The sequence below is a fragment of the Ascaphus truei genome, chromosome 2 (genome assembly GCF_040206685.1).
Source record: "Ascaphus truei isolate aAscTru1 chromosome 2, aAscTru1.hap1, whole genome shotgun sequence".
Taxonomy (NCBI): Eukaryota; Metazoa; Chordata; class Amphibia; order Anura; family Ascaphidae; genus Ascaphus; species Ascaphus truei.
In genome coordinates, this window is record NC_134484.1 from 318,649,386 (window position 1) to 318,664,376 (window position 14,991).

A 14,991-nucleotide genomic window follows, 5' to 3' on the forward strand; every position below is an offset into this window, starting at 1 on the left:
GACATGGGAAAGGCTTCCAGTTAACTAGGATTGTGGCCCATGTAAACAAAAGTGGTGCTGCGCCATACGATGCCTGCAGGCGCTGAGAAGGTGCCATAGCATAGCACTGCTTAGTAAATATGAGCCTGCGTGTTGTATAAGTGGGACGGAGGCCTTTAGAAACCCCACTACATTGCTAAATCCTTACTCCCCTACTGCATTGCTAAACACTTATTACCGTTTACTTTATAAGCGTTATTAAAAACTGTATAAAAAAAAAACCAAACAGATCTGTATTTTCCATCTCTAGGTACATTAATAGCCCAGTCATCAAACTCCGCTAAAACTGAGTTAATGTCGCACCCAGGAAGAAAAAATTAAATGCCAGGTGCTTTTATTGCAATTTTGTTAAGTCGGGAGAGGGGTGGGGGGGGGGGCAACTCCAGTCCTCAAGGGCCTCCAAAAGATCAGGTTTTAAGGATATCCCTGCTCCAGCCAAGGTGGCTCAATCAGTGGCTCAGTCAAAATGACTGAGCCACTGTTGGGCTCACTGTACTGAAGCAGGGACATCCCTAATACTTGGCCTGTGGCTCTTGGGGACTACCGATCGGCACTGTTGCCGTCTCATGGAAAACCCCAATGGGTCCTTTGCCAGGTTCAATAATATTGATGTTTTTCATGTCATCCATTCTTCTTCTGTTTAGTCTACCATGCGAAAACAAATATCAGTGTTATTATCTGAAGGAACACATTGTGTTATGCTGTATCATACAGTATGTGAAAACAGTTTTGTTTCCACCCACCCATTAAAAAGTCATTGTCATAAATCGGTGTAGCGTTTGTAGAGACTCACATCATGATCCTGTTTATTGGGTGTGCTCCAGTCATCGGGCCATGCCATGTCAGTTTTCAATGTAAACATTTTGCCCTAGAGGTAGAGTTTATTGGCTGTTTATTTTAGATGCTTACATTAGGATAGCCTTACCGTGACCTTTTACTTTAAAAGCATTTTGCATTGATTTATTATCTGTCCTCTTTACAACTGAAATGGTGACGCTTGGTGTGTGGCATTTAGAAGTTAGATGTTTGGGTTCATATTGGGGTTTGGTGGAGTTATATCCAGAGGAAAACGTGACTTTGCAGGTTGCACAGCTATATAAAGATTTTCATGGTGTCCCAGTTTTTGGAAACCAGTCTCCGGTTTCTTAGCTTCGCTGTTCCTATAACGCAGTCGTGTAGAATGAGGTCTCACTCTTACAAGTCAAAAGATGTTTATTAAATGTAATTGTATCAAACACCTCAAACACAATCCTTTGTGTCCTAGAAAAATGACAAATATCAGCGCCTACTACTGTTGTGAGGTTGTAAGACAAGATCTATGCAGGTTTGCAACTTCTGCCTATATTGTTGAACTGATGTGCAAATTGTTTTGATTGAAAACTTTTTAATATCCTTCTTTTGTGTATTCATTTCTGTGTTAACATTTTGATTGCTAACGTAAAACACTAACTAACACTAATGTTGACTTGACATTACCCTATTAACTGACAGAGCATGAGATGCTATTGTAGTTATATTAATCAAATTCAATATACAAACTGTTATAGGATTATTTTGTATCTGTTTTTCTTGTTTGCGTTTTTCCAACAAAACGAACAGTTTTTGATCAATATGGGCAATATTTAGTAAGCAGTCCATACGATACCCTTCACGATAAAAGACAATTTACAACCCATCCATGTGAATGGCACATACAGAGGCATATTTACTAAGCTGTGCTGGAAGCTATGGGCCTCCTGAGCACATATTCAGATCCTATTATAAAAAAATGGCACCAAACAATGATTTCCATTATCTTTTTGGTATCTACATGGAACCCATGGCAAATCCAAATATTCCTGGCATTAAACTAAGTTCGACTGACTGTAAGATACCCCTATACTGTATGTCAAAGTTATAGGCCTAAATCTACTAAGCAGAAGCATTGCCTTTCAGTGGCTTAAATGTAAGGTGTCTTCCAGTGTCTTATGGAAAAAGACTGCTTAGTAAATATGGCCTATAATACTCTCACTCAGTGGACTAGTGATCTCTTTACCAAATCATTACAGTAAACTGACCAACATTGATGCCCTCTGAGGCTTTAAAATAACCACCTTGTAATCAGAAGCACTTTACAGTATGTTAATATGACTAGTTAATCTCAGAAATACAGAAATTCCATTATCTAAACTTTGATTTTGAATGGAAAATAACTTGTCTAAAATATTTAGGTGTCCAAATACTGTAGCTGTTATCTTGCACTCTTTATTCTGGGCCAATTATCCTGGAATAGTTACAGTACTAAGTTATTGTAGCATCTAAAGTCTTTGAGTACATTATTTCATTATTAGGCAAAACAGGTGCCATTAAATTATTGCTCTTCCCAAGATTTTATATATTTTTTTTACTCCCTCTCTATTTTAGTCCTAAAACAAACCGTTGAAACGCTACAACAGGCCATTTTAAGGTTTGTATTGGGATATCAGAGTCCCAGAGTTAGTAGATACATTTTAACAAGTTAGTAGACACATTTTAACCAAAGAGGTGATTTGTCCTCACACTCTATCCCTTACCTGCATGGCCTCTACCCAAATATATCAAGAAGTGGACAGACCTTGAGGCATATATGGTTTCCCTTTTGATGTTGGAAAAATGTTCTTTAGATCCCCCAAAGGTTTAGACCACTGGTTGGCAACAGGCGGCCAGGGACATCCCCTGTGACCCCTAGCCTCCTCTCACCCCAGTCCCTCCCTTTCAGCCTGTCTCATCGGCATGCAGGGGCAGGTATACATACAGGGGCGGAGCTACAAGAGAGTGAGAATGACAGAGTGAGAGAGGTTAGGATGGGGAGGCAGAGAGAGAGAGGGGGGATGCAGTAAGATAGAGAGGGGGAACAGTGTGAGAGAGAGAGATTATATTGGCATAAAGGAGGAGTTAGAGGGAGGGGTTATATTAGCATATAGGAGGGGTTAGAGGGAGGGGTAATATTGGCATATAGGAGGAGTTGGAGGGAGGGGTTTGTTGCAGGGTACATGCAACCACACACGCGGATTCTCTAGATAAGGCTTCTTTATTGAGCCTTAAAAACATACAGCACACAAAATAAAATAGCTTCTCTTCAGCATACAAAAACAAAATAGCTTCTCTTCAGCAGACAAAAACAAAATAGCTTGTCATTAGCATAGAAACCAAGGCAGCTTCTCTTCAGCATGCAGGACGCAGACAGTTCATCACACATGTACTTTGAAAAACAGACCTTATAGCAGTAATCTCTCCAGTATTTCAGTCTTGTCTCCAGCCCAGCTAGCCTGCATGTGTGTACAGCCTGGGGGTTTTAAAACACCTTGGTTATGCAGCTGGGGTCAGACTAATTAAGCAGCCCTTCTCAACTGAAACGTAACTTCGTCACTGCTGCACTGCAAGCCTAAACATAGGTTTGCCAGGTATATGGCTGGTGACGTTCATTCACTCTGTCACAGGGTTATATTGGCATATAGGAGGAGTTAGAGGGAGGGGTTCTATTGGCATACAGGAGGAGTTAGAGCGAAGGGTTATATGGAGCGGTTAATAATTAGAAAAAACTTTTAATAATACAAATTAGATCAAAAATATTTTTTATCTAATATATTTTATCTAATTTGTATTATTAAAAGTTTTTTTTTTAATTATTCATATACTCTCAATTTATTTCAAAGGGGAACATCTGTAACCAATGACACTGAGTTTGAACCTGGTTCAAGTTCTGGTGTCAGCTCCTTGGTCACTGTCAAGGCTAGTGTTTGGCAAGTCATTTTATCTCCCTGTGCCTCAGGAACCAAAAACATAGATTGTAAACTCATCTGGGCAGGGAGCATGTCTGTAAAAATTCCTACAGTATGTGCTGCGTACTGTACTGTAATTGTGAAGCTCTTTGAGTTCCATTGGGAGAAAAGTGTTATATGAAATAGTTATTATTATTATTTGTACACCTTCAATGTTGTAACGTGGAATGACAAGATACGCCTAGATGATTACCAACCCTTTATCCATTAGGTGTTCTGTGAGCTTATCTATCTTCCAGGCTGTGGTACGGTATAGATCCAATGCTATTACACAGGACCGTCCTTTTTAAAAACAATATTCTTTGCTCATCATTAGCATTTTGTTACAGGTTTGCTGTACAACCTGACAGCCGATGTTGCAAAGAAAGAAAAAGGCCAGCAGCTCAGAGTTTTCTTCGTGTCCTCCGGAGAAGCCCTTGCACAAGTCAGCGAGAAGCTCAAGCTCTCTCACATGGAAGAGAAGTGCCAGCAGTATCTTGCCCACGTGAAGGTAAGCCAATGACTGCACTCTCTTTTTTAGGTTCTCTATGTAATGACATCTCCTGCTTCTGCAAGTGGCAGTTCTCCAGTGCTTTCCTGATTGATATCGTTTCTTATGTTCCTATTGCTCATCAGCTTCCTTAATTTTAGTATTTGGCTTTCTTTGTGCTATAATCACTGCCCTGTTTAGTTGATGAAGTATTCGGAGAACCTAACCTCTCAGCTGGAGTAGGGACCTGCATTTGCTCATTTATAAGCAATTCATGACAGAGATTCTACTATTGTTTTACTAGGTCTGCTGTTGTAATCCTTGTGTTATCTCAACACTCACATACAGTATGCAGGGTCTATGGCCCTTATTATTCAGTATGATGTGCAGCTGCTTTCTAGTGCTGGAGAGTACTGTTTAATTGAATAATGCTGAACGCTTCTCCAGCTTATTCGCAGCATCTTGAAAAGGTGTTTGTTTTTACCGTGTGTTCAGTTGCATGTCATTACCCAGAATCCTTGGCTGCAGTGGAAGCATTGTATGCTGAGAGGTGATGTCAAAACACAGGGTTAAAGACCTGTCTGAGAGTTTGCTGTACGTATGAAGGAGCAAAGAAATAATGTGCTGTCATTCACTATTTCCTACTTGTGCTTGATAAAAAATGTTAATGTTAAGAGAAAACTCTTATTCATATTGATTGCCACACAGGTTTAAATCACCTCAGAACCTGTCACTTTCTTTGACCCTAAAAAGGGGGGCTGTCTTGACTCACTAGGTTCCTCTGCTGACAACACTCAGTTTGCAAGCTATTGCATGTTAGACACTTTGATATGATGACACATTGATACTACAATAAGTATTGCAAAATTAGATCACCTGTTACAGCATCAATTTGACCTAAAAAAAGCATTCTTGATAATTATACAGTACAAAGGTCAGTATTTGCAAACAATAGTCCTCATTGACTCTGGTCTCAGATGAAAGTGCACATTATCCATACCTGGATAATAGTTATTTTGCACATTACTGTACTGTATGTGTTTGGTGGGAGGGGGGGTGTATTTATTGAAATGTAGGCCATGTTTTAGTTTTTTTAAATACAGGAACGGTACCGCAGGCCAGTGCCGACCTGTGGGGACCACCCGAGGACCCACAGACACCTATGAGGACCACCCGAGGACCCCCGGATGCCCACGGGGACCACCTGTGGACCACTGGACACCAGCAGGGACCACCCAGGGACCCCTGTGGGGCCCTTGGACACCCGTAGGGACCATCCGAGGGCCCCCGGACACCTGTGGGAGCCCCCAGGGGTGCCCTGTGGGGCCAATGGACACCGTGGGGACCACCTGGGGACCACCTGGGGACCCCCGTCGACCTGTGGTATTAATCCTATGTCCAAAAAAATAAATAATGGTTTAATGTGGGGGCACAAGATGGGTGGGTTGTGTATTGTTGTTTATTAAATATGTAATGGATTTTGGTGGCCTAGGAGGTGGCTAGTAAGGCTGTGTTTATGCCTACCGGGTGGGTAACTGGAGGTGTTAACCCCTTTATTACCTTAGCCGTATTAACGCTAAGGTAATGAAGGGGTTAAGTCCACCCGCAACCCCCCCGCAAGGCCTAAACACTCACCAGGGGCCAAATACCACCATCACTCACCCATGTTACCCACAATAAGCATGGCACTGGTGGTTAACCCCTTCATTGCCTTAGCGGTTAGCCATGACATCACGTGGCCGGTTCGCCCTCATTGGCTGAACCGCCGCTGTGACATGGCCAATGCTCGGCCGCCGTGCCAAAAGACACGCCAACTGGGGCCTGTCCAAAATAGGGTTGTGCCTTGTGTGTGGTGCGCATGCTGTAGCGCGTGCCACAGCGGCCACTGGGGACCTGGCCTTAGCATACAATGCTGCCATTGTAGCTAGGGATTCTGGGTAATGACATGCAAATGAGTACAGTACTGTAAATATGTAAAAATTCTTCCTATTCTCACTGTATGCAAAACTCAAACCACATGTTAAAATAAATACATTTAAAGCTTACTACCATATGTTTAACTATTGCCCAAATTAATAGATATAAAATACCATTTAGTAACATTATCAACATGCAGACCTGTTATCCCAGCTAATAATATCACTCTTGCTTGTCATTAAGGAACTGGATTGAAGGAAGTTTGATAAGGGCAGTTTAGTGACATGGAAATAACAGTAGTAAGGCTTATAAAAAGAAATGCCCCTTTATTTCAAGTAGATGTCTCTTAGCATGGGAAAATACTTGGGTAAACAAAATAAGTGCTTAGGAATGATATACTGGCAACCCATTTGTTAGTACAAGGGCACGCCATAAACTTTAGTAACAAAGAGGTTAAACAGACATGGCCTTTTGCTGAAGGTGAGGGATCAGGGTGCTGACATGGCTCAGGTCTTTGTTTATACAATAACATAGATTACATTATTCTGACACTTAACAGTGGGGAAGTGGGGCCAGGGGTAGCCAGACCAGTGATATAGGACAGCAGAGATACATCTGTGGCTGAACACACTGAAAAGTGCATCCACTTCTGTGGCCTTAGGGTTCTTGGGACCATGAGCAAGAGTCATTCAGGGCCCCTTAGAGGTTTGAATTTGATGACCTGTAAGTAACTTAGTAAGTCGGACATTTCTGATTTAAATTTCACCCTGTAAATTAAGTGACAATGAATCATCATACTATGAATCAATGTATCATCATACATTCCTATCCTTAACATAGTCCACAGGATGTAGGCAGATAGAGGACATTACCCACACAACTTGGTTCACTATTGTTTTTTTCTTTCTCTCTTTATTTTTGAGGTGTGCTGACTTTTTCCTGGACACGATATCACTTGGAACTCTGAACAGTTCTTCATTCATGCAGCGCTCACTTATTTAGTTTATTATAGACCACCACGTTGATAGCACTTCCTTTGTATATTGTAGATTCAGGACAATCCCCATACAATTTCCATCCAAAGTCATACAACACATATATAGCCCCAGGGCTTACAGCTTTCTTTCAGAACAAGTCCACTCAGCAGGTGGTGGAGCTCTCCCTGGTTCCTCCACATCAGTGTCCAGGCCTACAAGACCAAACTCTGATGTGATTACAGCTCTTAGATAGTTAACCCCTACTGGTCTCCACTCTTGAACCAAGCTGTACATCACTGTTTCACATACTTTAAGAGGAACATATATAGGACTTCTACAACAAACTGTACATACTGTACATAAATAAATTCATCATTTCATTGACAGGTAGGGGTATTGTCGGGCTTAACCTTTATATAAAAGGAGCCAAATCTACCCCTACTGTCACAGGGCTAATAGCCAGTAGAGGGGGGGTGGCTAAGTTTGTTGGTGGGGAGGGGGGGGTGAGGGTAGGAGGGGCTGGTTTATCGGAGTAGGTGTCCTTTGGGAGGGGGGGAGGAAGGTTAGGCCGCCTGGATGGGTGAGGGGGGGGGGGGGGGGGTTAACGCCTTGTATGCCATAACAGTTGTACCACTACGACATACAATGGGTAGTTAGGGTATTTGTATTAATCCCTTGGTTACCGTAGTGACATGCATAATGCATGCTTTATGGCCTTTAAGGCTTCCAAGGGGTTAATACATAGGTCTTGGCTAAAAACAATCCTAGTCCTGGGTATTCACTTTAGCTTCCTATAATGGCTTGGCACTAGAGAAAGCCACAGTGACCCATTTCTGAACACTGGACAAGCCCAGCAATTGTTCTGGTTTTCTGCTGGAAGCACCTAACTCCAGGTATAGCAATGACCTAAAATAACAAAAGGCCCAAGTTCACTGTTAACAGCCTGCTGTGAATGTGTTGAGGGGACCCACACCTCTTTTGCATATCATTAAGATTAATGGATGTTAGTTAATGGCAGGTCATCTTAGTATTAAGAAAGCACTTAATGCTTTGTTAGGGAGCTTTGAGAATCCCTGTTAGCACTTAACCAGATGTTAATGTCTTATTAAGTCACTAAAGGAGCATTGTGGATCTACCCCACAGTCTTTTCTTATGTATTTATTTACATATGATTGTAGATGTTATTTAGTTATCCAATTGCTATGGTCTTCACAAAGGGTGACCATAGTGCATGAAAAGGAATGGAAACAGCTCCCCAGGCACATCAAAGCTAGATCTGGTGCTCAGGGACTGGCGGCAGCAGTGATTGACAGTGGGATGGAGCTAGTCAGAGCCCTCCTGTACTCTGCCCGCTATGCTCTCAATGCACACTGTAGTACGGGGGGGAGGGGGGGGGAGAGATAAGTATTTCTGAGGAGAGAGAGAGAGAGATTCCTGAGCAATGTAAACTTTAACAAAAAGATGAAATCAAACACGAATGCAAACGATTTTGTGGAGGAAATGTAAAGACATTTGCACATTTCAGTGTGCACCCTCTCCGCACTGCACCTGGTCCCAGATCCACAGAGCCTCCTTATCGATTTAACGAGGTGTCTAGGTGTTAACTTAAATTAACGCCTTGTTAACAGTTTATGCGTATTGTCAAGGTTTACTAACGCAGTGTTAACGGCTGTTTTCTGCCTTAACAAGTCTTGTGTTAACTATAACAGACGTTAGTGCTAAGGATATGCAAGATAGGGGTTCCCTGCAACAACACTTATTCACAGAGCCCTGTTACAGCTAACTCATGTACGAGAGAGAGAAGAGAGAGAAGAGAGAGAAGAGAGAGTTTTACTAGAGCCCCAAGTGCTACACAAATTTGGGATTTCGAAGTAACTCCAAAGATTAGGAACATAAAGTCTTCTATGTGCATCAGTGGATTGTTTACTATTGTATATTGTAAAAACACACACATCAACTCAAAATATGATATTTTTTTTGGTTTGGGGGAGAGGATGGAGATTGATGAGGGCTCACAGGGACAATTTTATTCCTACAAACATATAGGTAAAGTTGTTTCATCCAATTCCACAAATACATGTGCTTTCATTTGTATTTATATTTTAAGAGAACATTTCTATTTAACAAGACTCATTTGGCACATTTTAATTCCCACAATTATTGGGTTACCCTTGATTGACATTAGTAATGTCCTCTATCATTAAAGGTTTTACCCAATATTTGTAAGAATAACATTCTGCTGGGGAAGGAGCTGCCAAAGTGCACCAGTAATTCTTCTCATAGAAAGAGACAGTCTTCATCATGCCTTTGTATGGCAGTTTAGTTACTGTAACTGTAATTACTTTAGAAAATAGCGTTGAATCAAAATGTGTCTGATTCCAATATGGGACCTCTTTTCATTTGTAAGAACATTAACTTAAACAAAAAGAAAATATATGCAAAGTTATTTACAAAGTATAAAATTTATGTTTTTTTGGTATATATTTTAAGACTCATCCATGTGCACTTTTATTAGCCCCACAGGCCCAAAATACATTTTTGTAGCAATATTATTATTTTTGGTACTAAGCATTGTATATAGAATGTGCATGCACAAGTCCCTATCCCCTTAGCTTACAGTTCAATGTTGCTGTCTGAAGCACATTGAGATAAAGGGACATATATCAGTTCAACAGTGACAGACACTACTGAAGGTTCATCAAATTCAAAGACTGTGATCACCAAGGTACTTACCATCCAATAATTCCAGCATATGAACCTCAGCCCACACCTCTGACCGCAATTCCCCAGCAAACATCAACAGAGAAACCACTACGCCATTGGCAGACTTGCTGGTTAGTTCTGTGGTTTAGAGGGTAGCAGGGACAGATTCAACGAATGTATGCATTTGGTACCAATTTTATTTGAGCGTCTTTGAGCAGAAGCAGCTTGGGGCTTGGGTGTATAGAGAGCTAAATGGTGTATAGAGATCTAAACATTTTTGTGACATTTGCACTTTGAGAGGATATTGCGTCCTAAAAATATAGAATGTTGCTTTAATTTGGGACTGTCCAAGATGAGATAGCCCAACACTTAATAAACCTACATGTAATTAGCCCTGAGACAACTCTTAGCAATGTGTTGTCACAAAAACTTGCCCCACCCGCTGTCTCAAGGGAGACTGGGCTTGAGAACCCTGCCACTCCTTTAATGATATGTACAAGGGGAACACAATAAGGAGCAAAGCAGTCACAATCATTGAAATAAAAACAAAAACATAGAGATACCCAGAGAAGAAGAAGAGTAGACACAGCAGTGGAGAGATAATCAGTGAGAGGGAGAAGCATATGCCCAGATTTACTAAATGTTGCTAAGCATTAGCGAAACGTAAGGCAAGTGAACAGATCTTAGGAATGTTCGGACTGTTGCTATAGAAACCTGTTTTGTTGGTTCCTTTAACGATACTTGATGTGCAGTGCTTCTCAACCTTAGCTCCGCTCGAAAATATACAGTTTATTTGAGTTGGATCAAAGCAATAGCATATCGCCTTTTATCTATGCTTCTGAATGGGACCCCCACTGCGTTAAAGCAACAATACACTGCCCCCCCCTTTTTAATTTTTTTATTTGTATATGTAAAGCAGGGGGCACTGTACAATTCTACAGTCTTACCTAAGATGGCAATCGTTTGGTGCTCCTGTTATAAATCTGTCAAAATCCTTATTGTGGGCCTAACATAATGGCTGCTTTAGTCAGTGTAACTCAGCAGCTACAATGTATCCTTATATTACTAAGGTAACATTATCTATTGTTATAGTTTACAGCTCAGACTGCTGGGAAAATTGGTAACAAATGATCACAAACACGAAAGTGTTGCACAGATCTTTCACTGCTTTTTGTGAGGGGGGCTAAAGCCTGCTATAGAAATGAAAGGATGCCTTAAAACTCATTAAAAAATGGCTTTAAGAGTTGACTATTTTAAAAAAAAATACAGTATTATCTAATAATACAGAACGGATTTATTTTTAAACATCCCATGATATTTCACATGTTTTGCTGCTTTAATTCTTCAGTGCCGCAAGCACGCGTGGCCGCAGCACCGAAGCCTCTTAGCCCTGCTACATCTGTAAGTAGATGTGTACTGTATTTCATATGAAATGTTATCTAAACTCATATGTGCACACGTCAATAAAAGTGCAAGTGTTACGAGCAGGAACCCCCCTCATATTTTTTTCTTAACTACTTACATTACATGATTATGATGTTGAGTCTTCCACAGCATGACTCATCCCTCCGTGGTCTTACCTTATAGCAGCTTTTCCCAAATGGTGGGTCGCGACCCGCCACCGGGCCACGGAAGCAAAATTGCTGGGTCGCAGCAACGCTCCCCCCCCCTCCCCGTTTCCTTGCGGCGGCCCGAGGTGAGGTGCGGGACGGTGCTTAAGGGGTGCAGGCTGCCAACACCATGCTCCGCCGCCCACAGGACACGATGCCCTGGTGTAGGTAGGAAGTGGTGGCGGGGGTGCACCCGCCGGGTGCGGGAGATGGCACGGGGGCGGGCAGTGATGGCTGCGTGGTCGCTGGAGGGCTTGGGGAGGCGGGGAGCCCCCTGCTCGGATCGCGGCCTTCCCCTCAATCCCCCACCCCCTCCCCAGTCACTCACATCCGTTGCTGCCTCTGTAATCCACTGTGTGTGTGTTTGTGTGTGTATCTGTGTGTGTGTGTGTATCTATGTGTGTGTGTGTATAGGGGAGAGTGTGTGTGTGTGTGTCTCAGTGGCTGTGTGTGTATAGGGGAGAGAGTGTGTGTGTGTATCAGTGGCTGTGTGTGTGTATAGGGGAGTGTGTGTGTATAGGGGAGTGTGTGTATCAGTGGCTGTGTGTATAGGGGAGAGTGTGTATATAGGGGAGTGTGTGTATCAGTGGCTGTGTGTATAGGGGAGAGTGTGTGTGTGTGTATGTATCAGTGGCTGTGTGTGTGTATCAGTGGCTGTGTGTGTGTATCAGTGGCTGTGTGTGTGTATAGGGGAGTGTGTGTGTCTTTCAGTGGCTGTGTGTGTGTATAGGGGAGTGTGTGTGTGTATCAGTGGCTGTGTGTGTGTGTGTGTATAGGGGAGTGTGTGTGTGTATCAGTGGCTGTGTGCGTGTGTATGTATCAGTGGCTGTGTGTGTGTGTTTATCAGTAGCTGTGTGTGTGTGTGGGTGTATCAGTGTGTGTGTATATATATCAGTGGCTGTGTGTGTGTGTATATATATATCAGTGGCTGTGTGTGTGTGTGTGTATATCAGTGGCTGTGTGTGTGTGTGTATCAGTGACTGTGTGTGTGTCTGTGCAGGTCTAACTGTGTGGGTGTCTATGCGTGGTCAGTGTCTGTGTTGGTCTGTCTGTGTGAGTGTCTGTACGTCAGTGAATGTGTGCGTTTGTGCAGGTCAGAGAGAGAATGAAGGGGGGGAAGAGAGAAAATAGAGGGGATTGGGAGAATATATGAAATCTGTATGGACATTCATAACTGTTTTATTTTACCTATAGGCCAGTATAGTTGATACATTTTTTTAGTGGGTCACGAAGGAGAAGTTAAAAAATAACCAGGTCACGGAAAAAAAAGTTTGGGAAACGCTGCCTTATAGCATTGTTCTTGTTGTTGATTGTCTTACTTGCAGTGATGTTTAGGCTACGACCCCAGTGTTAGCTATCGCGTGCGCGGCGGGAACAAGATCCGCCCCTCTATGGTGCCGGGCCCAGCAGCTGCTTACACGCGCATGGAGAGATCGTGATGTGCAACCAACATTTGTAAAGACAAGATTTTTATCTTTGCTAGTGGCACAGGGCGCTGATCTCATCACAGCAGCGGTTCAGCCAATGAGGGCAAACCAGCCGCGTGACGTCATGGTCGTGCCCCCGCCACGGCCGCTCTACGGCCGTCCTCATTGAGGCACGGCCTTTTGTTCACGTCGAGCGCGGTCGCGCTAAGCATGGACACGGCCTTAGGTATAAACTTTCTCAGAAATGAACAGCAATTTCTTCTGAGGTGATACACAGCGTCCTATTAAGCGTAAATCATTTTCCTAACCCCAAAAAATTAAGAATCTGTGAGTATTCCCGATCCCTGAGTTTATGCAGATTCTAAAAACAAGGTCTTTGATGGGCAGGCTTTCTACAGTATCTCCATTGCCGCCTGCTAGTTGTGTGCACCCAAACATTTACACAGTTTCTGTGCACTCTCGTGGCTTAGAAATCAGGGAAGCATTTTTTTTTTTTTTTAATATACTGTAGATCTAGCTACATGCGTGTGGCACGTACACTGATCTTACAAGTGACGAGTTTAAACAAGGTCTGATTTACATGATATCTTCATGTTGAAAAAGGAAATAAAAACAGCTCGAGTTGCATCCCAGCCATAGAGGTCCAAGACGGTGACCTGGAAAATGTAAGTTAAAAAACTTAGAGGGAGATAACACAGAATTAAAGCACCCCTCCATGAGTAACAAAAAAACAGTTTCCATATTTTTTCTTCCCTCCCAAATGGTGATCTAGCATTTCATCACATATTTAGCACACAGTCGTCCCAAGATGACATTGCAACTTTCCATTCGTGACCCCGCATCAATAATTGTAGTAGGCACGCAAAAATGTGGAATGGGAGACCCCGGAGATTGGGGAACCACTGAGGGACCCCCTTAGTTTAGGAAAAGTAAAAAAACAAACAATAGAGGGGCTTTGGCTGATGTGGAGAGAAGGAAGAGAGGGAAATACTGTGGAAATAATGATACGTTGGTTCATCCATGTCTTACTTTAGTGTTAAGCTATTTCAGGGCCTGGGTGTGAGTAACGCAAGTTTAGGTACGACATAACAAGTGTAACATTAAATCTCTGCATTAACCTTATCTGACTTTTATGGACAGGCAATGTTATGCTAAAGCGTTATTTGTATGTTATTATGACTGATAGCCATTGCATTCAATACTATGCTCTTTATGTGTGAAAACATCAGTGATCCTTATGTGATTATCCTTTGAAGATACAACGGTAGTCTTAACATGACATTAAAAGGTGCTTTCAAGGATAAATGTATACTGGGTTCATTGTACGCTGGCATCACTGTGTGAATTACAGGCCCAACATACAATGAATCCCGCAGAAAATACACCAAGCATAAAACACAAAATAGTCTTGATGTTACAGATGGCTCACTGAGGGAACCCATATTAACTGCGCTTGACAGTAATTTTGGCTGCCATGAGATGTCTACACTGACCCTATAACTGGGCCACCATCTTGATAGGGGCAACCAGCTGGTTTAACCTTCCATACACTGAGCCAGGCTGCCCCTACCATCACTGTAAACCTGCCCCAAAGATCTCACAATCGAAGTAGTATGCTGGTAGGCTTACAGACACAGTAGGCATAAAAGTGTATTATTAGAAGTGGGAGGTCAAGTGCACCAGGTGTGTGAATGGAGCTCATGGTGATAAACTGAGCATGTTCTGTTTTCTGTTTTCCTTAATTCTTTCTTAAAGAATTATTGAAATTTGAAAAAAAAAACAAGACTGCTTCATCAGTGCCCTGGAGACACAAATCTCTGATCATTGTAACTTTGCCAATTTCCTTTGTTCGTGTATAATGCAGTGCTGTATGAGTTGTTGGTGATGTAGAGTAAGGATTGCTGCCCAAATTGTGAAAATCTTCTCAATCTTTTTTTAAGCAAGAAATCAGATGTTAATAATGATTGAAAATGAGTCACATAGTTAAATATTTTAACTACATGACAACCCCAACATGTGCTGCGGGACTGCACATTTAACCAGAAGGTA

General features: G+C 42.2%; 1 protein-coding gene across 2 annotated transcripts in view; it reads left to right on the plus strand.

Annotated features, from left to right (window-relative positions):
* The window catches only part of ITGA9 (integrin subunit alpha 9), a 505,378-nt gene that overhangs the window by 135,657 nt on the left and 354,730 nt on the right, over positions 1–14,991 (plus strand). For both annotated transcript variants that reach the window (XM_075586544.1, XM_075586545.1), the window contains exon 15: positions 4,169–4,329. In XM_075586544.1, the coding sequence (XP_075442659.1) occupies positions 4,169–4,329 (161 nt within the window). The remainder of the gene's footprint in view (positions 1–4,168; positions 4,330–14,991) is intronic.